Source organism: Pleurodeles waltl, chromosome 6 (assembly GCF_031143425.1).
Source record: "Pleurodeles waltl isolate 20211129_DDA chromosome 6, aPleWal1.hap1.20221129, whole genome shotgun sequence".
NCBI classification, from domain to species: Eukaryota; Metazoa; Chordata; class Amphibia; order Caudata; family Salamandridae; genus Pleurodeles; species Pleurodeles waltl.
Window position 1 is genome coordinate 100,558,434 of NC_090445.1, and position 8,576 is coordinate 100,567,009.

Genomic DNA, 8,576 nt, shown 5'->3' on the forward strand with positions numbered 1-8,576 from the left:
AGAGGGGGTTTAGTATGCTCTCGTGGAACATGAATGGACTAGGTGATAAAGACAAGAGGGGTCTGGTCTCCCAATATATCAAACGACAGAAACCAGACATAGTGCTTCTAGAAGAAACTCACCTGAAAGGTACAAAATGTGGTTTTCTAAATAGAGGTCCCTTTGTAGTGCTTGCACATGCGGGGTACACATCAGGCTCTAGAGGGGTAGCAATACTGATCCGTAAGACCCTCCCCCCTTTCAGGTTACCCGTAGGTGGGAGGATGCGGATGGGCGCTTTGTGGGAGTTGAGGGCTCCTAGGGAAGAAAAGAAATCCTACTCCTGAGCGCATATGCCCCTCCGAGACTGCAGGGCCCTCTCCTTGAAAAGATCGCAAGGATCCTACTAATATCTTCGGCCTCCCTACACATCCTGGGAGGAGATTTTAATGATGTAATGGACCTAACATTGGATAGATCAGGGGAGAGACAGACAACAGATCAGGGTACCCCATTATATGACTTTGTGACCTCCCTGGGATTAACAGATGTGTGGAGAAGGAGACACCCGGGGAAAAAAAAATAGTCATACTTTCCAGGGGCCCACAAAGTCTTCTCTCGCTTGGACTACATCTTCGTGCCGGCAGGGGGAGATAAGTAAGATACAAGGGGCAGACTACCTCGTGAGAGGACTATCAGATCACTCCCCCTTGTTTATAGGTGGGAAGTCTGAGAGACGAAGGGGCTGGAGGTTGAATCCATAGGACATGCAAGATAGAGAAGTGGCAAGAGGTTTAAGAATGGACACTGACCTATACTTCAAGGAAAACGTAGTCAGTGAGATCTGCAGTGATCCTATGGGAAGCCTACAAGACAGTGCTCAGAGACAGTGCGCAAAATTTAGTTGCTCAAAAAAGACGACATAGAGGCTAAGCTCCTAGAGATAGAAGGGGAGGCGATACACACGCCCACACCCTCACTACTACGACAACTCGAGCTTATGAAAGCCGAATATAGGGAGATAGCAGAAAAAGAGACGAAGACGCGCCTCAGAGCTACGCAATGTAGATTATATGAGACTGGAGACAAAGCTGGGAAAATTCTTGCCTGGCTTGGAAAGAAAGAAAGAAAGAAAGGGAAGCAAGATGGGTTCAAGAAATAGAGACCCAAAATGGGGTTAGAGTTACTGAAGATAACAACATTGTGGAGACATTTGCAGGCTACTATAGAGAATTTTATAGGGTGAGACCACTAAAAGGTGTAGATTCTATCACTGAATATCTGAGTGAGATAGACATGCCTGTATTGGATTCAGAGGACCGAGAAGAACTTCAGGGAGAACTCACAGTGGAGGAGATTTCTGCTGCCCTGGCACGGCTCAGACTGGGCAAAGCCCCGGGCCCGAATGGCTTCCTGGCCGAGATTTTAAAAATTTTCCAAGAGTTATTGACTCCCCACCTATTAAATATGTATCTAGAGGCTCGAGAGCAGGGGGGTGCTTCCCCCAGATTTACGAAGGGCTGAGATTGCAGTAATACACAAAAAGGGAAGACCGGCTTTATACCTGGAAGGTCCACAAGACATAACTTAAGAAGAGCGCACATATGGCTGGCCACAGCGATGAATCGCCCAGAGCTTTACTTATTTCTTGCCTTAGATGCAGAGAAGGCTTTTGATGCAGTGCACTGGCCATTTCTTGTGGTGACCTTGAGGCGATTTGGGTTTGGTCCAAAATATATTAAGTGGATGCAATTGCTTTACACAAGGCCTACAGCCGCGGTCAGGGTGAATGGAGTCGCACCTCGGAGTTTCCCATTGAGAGGGGCACGAGGCAGGGGTGCCCTTTGTCCCCACTGCTGTTCGCCCTCACACTGGAATCACTAGCGTGCAAGATCAGAAACTCCGCTGGCATAACTGGCTTTAGATTGAAACCGGAAGGAGAGGAGGAGGAGCGCATCTCCCTATATGCGGATGACATCCTCCTCTACATCGCCCGTCCTGAAATGACACTCCCGAGATTATTTCTCCTGATAGAGGAGTATGGTAGGCACTCGGGATACTGCATTAATTGGCAGAAATCGATCTTGTACACACCACAGCAGGGAGTATCTCTCCCACCACTGCTGATGCAACTGCATAGCACAGGGGAGGGCTTTCAATACCTAGGAATATATGTCACCCACGAAGCTGACAGATGCCTCGGGTGTAACATCAGGAGGATAGTAAGGGAATGTATTAGTGACTTTGGTAGATGGAAAACACTACCCCTGACATTGATGGGCTGGGTGGCAATGGTTAAAATGATCTCCTTACCAAAGTTCTTATACACTCTACAAAACACATACTACCAATTTCCCCCGGCCAATTTAGAGCCATAGATAGGGACATTAGACTTTTCCTATGAGAAGGGAAACATCGACGAATAGCTCTAGCAACGCTACAACGCTGCCAGTATGCGGGTGGACTGTCTCTACCTGATATTGAGGCATACTATTGGGCGGCTCATCTAATTAATGTTAATGACTGGCTATATGCCACAGATCAACACCCCACCTTCCGACTGGACCGGCTACAATGGGAGGGGAGGTCCTGTAGACATTTTATATTAGGGTACTGGCACTGGACACCTCACTCCAGCCATGAGAGTGACCTTACTGGCCTGGAAAAGAGCCAATAAGAAGATAGGATGATACAGACGTCCCACCATGGAAACCCCATTATGGGAGTGAGGCTGGTTAAAGGAAATTAAGAAACTTAAGGGCTTCAAGGGCTGGGACATGATTGGAGTTTCCAAAATTGGGGATCTGATGGTGAATGGAGACCTTATGCCCTTTGAGTCTCTTCAACAGGAATATGCCCTGAACGGAACGCAATATTTTCAATATATAAGGTTGAGACATGCTTGGTGGATGGAGGGTCTCATGGGACGAGAAATCTTGGACCACTCCCCCTTAGAGAACCGCTTATTAACTAATAAAATAATGGAGAAAGCAACATCGGCGGTATACAAGACCATCAATAATAATATGCCAAATACGCTGATAACCCTTCGCACTAAATGGGAGAGGGACCAAGGACCAATGGAAGACATAGACTGGGAGGCTGCATTGATGTTTCCAAGGGAAGTGGCTATTAGGTCTAGACTTCGCTTGATACAATTTAAAATTCTACACAGAGTGTACTATGACCCACACAAACTGTACTTAATGGGGAGGGCCGGACACCCAAGTTGCGCCAGAGGTTGTAGTAAGATCGGCTCCTTCTTACACGTTATGTGGGACTGCTCAGTGATTAGGGAGTTCTTGAATGGGGTGTTGGGAGAGCTTTCAGGGATACTGAGTGAGCGGATCCCCCCAGATCCCAAATACATACTGCTAGGTATACCTAATGATATAGATCTACCCCGGAAGAAACTTCTGCTATGCGGACTCGGACTGATGGTAGCGAAAAGAGACATAGCTCGACTATGGGGAGCCCAGATCCGTCCGACTCTGAGTGCCTGGAGAAAGGGTATGGACGGATTCATGATGGGGGAAAAAACTACATACACAAATAGAGGATGTCCACAGAAATTTCAAAAGATATGGGGGGACTGGATCACATACTATTCACTAGAGATATAGCGGAGATGTGACCATGGACCCTAGGGAGAACAAGATAGGCATGTGCCTGATTGACACTCCCAATGGGATCGAAGAGAGAAACCGAATAGAGGGATAGAGGTAAAGTATTATAGGAGGGGACTGCTCGACTGCTCATGAGCTGTGGGTGCCATATAAGATGTTGGGGGGTGGTGGGAGGTGAGGGAGGTTGTTAATGGTATTCGACATATATGTATGCTTTGTTTCTGATTGAGAGTCATTGCTTGTGTTTATTTTTACCTCTCCGGATCTGTTATGTCCGGGTTTAAAAGCAAATTAAAAAAAAAAATAATTTTTAAAAAGAGTACAGACAACACCGCACATTTAAACAAGCCTTTCAACGCAAGCTGTACACGGGGCTTCCACAATATAACGTTGCCCCCTGCCCCTTCCACCCCCCCAAACCTGCTTCTGCTGTATGGTCCACTGGCTATGACCTACTACTGTGGAAAAGATGAACGGTGTATAGTTTCTCAGATGGGGGGTGGGGTATTCGTTGGTTATTGAGTTTTATGGAATGCATGAGTTGTGATTGGCTGTGAAAAAGACTACGTATACAAAAGACCAGCAATTCAAATGTTGCAGACTTCTGTTTCACAAAGAATGGACAGCCCAAGAAAAAGCGACTATTTCAAGCTGTCTAATGTCACACATGGCATGAACAGTCCACTTTGCTTTGCGTTCAGGAAGTTATGATCCCTTATTTAAAACGGTACGATGAGATACAAGTCCCAGAAGGGACAAAATGAAAAAAAAAATTGCGTCTTTTCATTGGGAAAACACATAAAAAAACTTTCAGTGCTCCTTTTCAGAATTTTGCGAAAACTTCTAAAAACGCCCACTCCCATAGTGATGAGACCCGGGGCATTCTGGCTGACGGGCGCATGCGACGCTGGGGAATGAGGCGAGGCAGCAGGAGACTGATTTAAGAATTCAGGCACATATTTATACTTTTTTACGCAAACCAGCGCCGGCACTAGTTTGCGTCAAAAAATGAACTGCAGGCTAACGCCATTCCTATGCGCCATGCGGGCGCCTTATCGAAGGATTGACGTTAGCCAGCGGTGCGGGCTGGGCGTAGGTGAAAATGGGGGTTGTGCGTCAAAAAATGGTGAAAGTCAGGTTTGAGTCAAAATCATGGCTCAAACCGGACTTGCGCCATTTTTTGACGCACACCCCCATTGAAATGACTCCTGTCTTAGCAAAGACAGGAGTCATGCCCCCTTGCCCAATGGCCATGCCCGTGGGCATGGCCATTGGGCACAGTGGCATGTAGGGGGGCCCAAATTAGGCCCCCCCCCATGCCACTTAAAAAAAAAAAAAAAAAAATTACCTCAACTTACCTGTACTTACCTGGGATGGGTCCCCCCATCCATGGGTGTCCTCAGGGGTAGGCGAGAGTGGCAGGGGGTGTGGCAGGGAAGGGCACCTCTGGACTGCTTCCATGGTCAGAGACCATGGAAGTGAGCCCACAGGTCCCTTAACGCCTGCCCTGACCCGGTCGTTAAAAAACAGCGCACATCAGGCTGTCACCGTTTTTGAAGGCCCGCCTCCTCCTGTGCGTGAAAATGACGCTGGAGTATAAATAAGGCGCACAGGCCTTAAAGTCATTTTTTGGGCGGGAACGCCTACCTTGCATGACATTAACGCAAGGCAGTTTCCCGCATCCAAAAAATGACGCACACTGAGGAATTGACGTCCACGGGGTCGGGCGTCATAGTATAAATATGGTGCACGGTTTGCGCTGAATGTGCGTCAAAATTTTTGACGCACATTCGGCGTAAACGGAATATAAATATGCCCCTCAGTCTAGGGCTATGGTGTGAAAACGTGAGCATGCACGAAACAAGCATGACTGTGCGCTCTCATTCGCCCTTTCTCAGAAACAGAGGCATGTATTTATTCTAAATAGAAGTGTCAGGCAAACAGATAGTCCCCCAAAAATCTGTCTGGGCAAATCCGGGACGTCTGGTCACTCCACCTAACGGCACTCATCACGTCTCTGAGTGAGTGCTGCGCCTCTCAGTACTTCCCCTCACGGCGCTCATCGCGCCCCTGAGTGAGCGCTGCTCCAGTCCTAGTGCCTCCTCGCGGCACTCACCACCACGCCCGTAAGTGAGTCCTTCTCAATACATCTCTGAGTGTTGCCCCCTCCTTACGTCCCAACCAAGGCGCTCATCATCCCATCTCTGAGTGAGTGCTTCTCCCGTCCTTATGCCCCCTAACGGCGCTCACCATTACGCCTTTGAGTAAGTGGGTAGGCCCCCTGAAGGCGCTCACCATCACGCCTTTGTGTGATTGCTGCTCATCACGACCCTGAGTGAGTGATTTTACCATGAGTATGACCCCTCAAGGCGCTCACATCACGACCCTAAGTGAGCGCTGCTTATCACGTCTCTGAGTGCTGCTCTCCTTATACCCCCAATTTCGCTCATCATGCCCCTGAGTGAGTGCTTCTCCCGTCGGTATGCCCCCTCACAGCGCTCATCACGCCCCCGAGTAAGTGATTCGCCCGTCCATATATCCACTCAAGGAGCTCATCAAGTTCCCGAGTGCTTCTTCGGTGGGAGTAACCCTCAAGGCGCTCATCATGCCCCTGAGTGAGTGCTTCTGTCGCAGTATGCCTCCTCACAGACCTCATCACGCCACTGAGTGAGTGCTGCGCCCGTCGTATATCCCCTCACGGCGCTCATCAAGCCCCCGAGTGAGTCCTTCTCCGGTGGGCCTACCTCACAAGGCGCTCATCATGCCCCTGAGGGAGTGCTTCACCCGTCAGTATGTCACCCTGAGTGAGTGCTTCTCCGTGGGATGTACCCCCTCAAGGCCCTCATCACGCCCCCGAGTGACTGCTGCTCCCGTCCTTGTGTCGCTCACCATGCGGGCAAGTGCTGCCCCTGCGTGACTCTTGCCACTGTGCGGCACCCACCTCAAAGCCCCGTTCATATCGCTGCCCTTGCCCTCCCGCCCGAGAGGACGATCCTCCGGGCTGCTGCTAGTCCTGTGACAGTCAGTGCCAGTGCTTAACACAAATAAACGTCTCACACCCCGCTCCCCGCCAAGTCTGAGGTGTGCACACTAGGTTCTCACCTAAGTCACAGCGCCGCCTCGGACGCACCCAGCGGCCCTTGGCTGTGTGCTTGTGACAGCGTGTGAACAGGGAGAGCGCACAGTGTGCTCCTGAGCAACATCCGTACAAAAACAGAACTTTCAAAAACACGTGACAGTCGAACTCGGGGGTCTTACCATTTCCACGGAGCGTGCATCGAGCTGGGTGGGCGGTGCGGACACCGCGAAGTGGATCTTCTTCCGGTCCTTGCGGTCCATCTCCGGCCCGGGCTCGGTCTCCTCCTGTCACCGACTGGATGTCTCCGACTGTCGGGCTCTATGTATCTTCCTGGCTATCTCGCTCTGTGCCTGTCTTTTCCTGGTGTGTCTGTTCCAGACTGTCTCGGTCTAATTGCCTCTACCTGTCACTGCCTGACTCTGTCCTTATTTTCCTGCCCCACGTGTCTCTCTCTTTCTCTCACTCCACATATATTTATGTCCTTCACTCCAACCCTTCCCCTCCAGTCTTTTATCCCCACTCCCCTACCTGGCTCTCTAACGCCCTCTCTATCCCTATCTGAGTCTGTCTCTCACATTTACACTCATGAACTCTATCGATTCATAAACGACCCGCTCACCTCCCCTGGACTCTTTCTGTCTCTTTCTCTCTAACTCTGTCCTTCTGGGTGTCTCTTATAGTTCTGTGAGTTCTTCCTGCCTGGGTGTCTCGGGTGAGAGGCACCGTCTTTCAAGAAATAAGGTCGGTCAAGCGGGGTCAAGGTAGTTTCTCCCGGGTGAAGGTCGGGAGGGTCGGTAGGATGGTCCAGAAGGGTCCAGGTAGGTCCTCCCGGAGGGCCGTACAGAAGGTGGGCCAGGTGGGTCCTGAAGAATGAGTCCCTGGTGGGATCCGCGGAACTGAGACGAGTTCTCGGTGAGTGCTGCAGCCGGCCGGAACGTGTTGGAGGGTAAGGTCCAGGTGGGTCATGCAGATGAGGGTCCCGTCGGAAGGCCCGGCCGGAGGGTGCTGCAGGTTAGGGTGCAGGAGATACTGCAGGGTAGGGTCCTGTCTGCGGGCCCGAGGGTGCTTCAGGGGGCCGCGGTGTAGGAGAGGATGGTGTCGAAGGGCCGGCCGGAGGCTGGGTGGTAAGTTTCACCCCAGAGCTGACTTCCCCTGTGGCTGGAGACTCACTCTCTGCGCACTGATACAATATGCCCTGGTCCTGCAGGTCCGCCAGCTCCCCGCCCCTTATGTTTCCGCCCTCCGCCCAGACCGGCCCCCTGTGTCCCGGGGAGGGAGCTCCGCCTGGCCGGGGACAGTCCCTGGAAAAACTTGTGTCGCCCCTGAAGGTGCTGTGCTGCCAGAAGCCGCGGCTTCGGCAATTCCCGCCCCTGCCCCGGCGGCTTCACACTCTTTCCTGCTACAGGAGAGAAAACAAACCTCTCAGGTGGGAAGGTGGGAGGGCTGATGCGAGAGGAGACGAGGGGGAGAGCAGAGATGGGCGAACCCACGCAGAGGCAAGCAAAGCGAGAGGATAGGGTGGCACGAGATTGCAGGGAGAAGGGAGACGGAGGCAAACATGGAACGGAGGAATACGCCAGGAGGAAGGAATACAGGAATATAGGGGAAGAAAAAAAACGTGAGTAACTGAGTTCGCGAGAGAAATGTTAACAAAGGAGCTGCCAAAGAAAGACAACAAACATGGAGCGGCAGAGACTACGGAGGACAAATAGGCAAAAGAGGAGAGAAGATTTGGAAGGTGAAGTGTGAAGGAGAGAGGCGAGGTGATGAAGCGAGAGGGAAGGAAAAAGGCCCGTACACCCTATAGTACAGTCAGGGCTCTAACCACTGTAGACCAGCAGGGATCGGACCCTTCCTCAGCAAGGAATGTAATCAGCTCTCAGTTCACCAAA

General features: G+C 51.0%; 1 protein-coding gene across 1 annotated transcript in view; it reads right to left on the reverse strand.

Annotated features, from left to right (window-relative positions):
- Positions 1 to 8,126, reverse strand: part of PPP1R1B (protein phosphatase 1 regulatory inhibitor subunit 1B) — a 168,770-nt gene extending 160,644 nt beyond the window's left edge. Inside the window, exon 1 of the mRNA XM_069237449.1 lies at positions 6,864 to 8,126. Coding sequence (XP_069093550.1) covers positions 6,864 to 6,944 — 81 coding nt within the window. The 5' untranslated portion in view covers positions 6,945 to 8,126. The remainder of the gene's footprint in view (positions 1 to 6,863) is intronic.
- Positions 8,127 to 8,576: the final 450 nt, after the last annotated feature.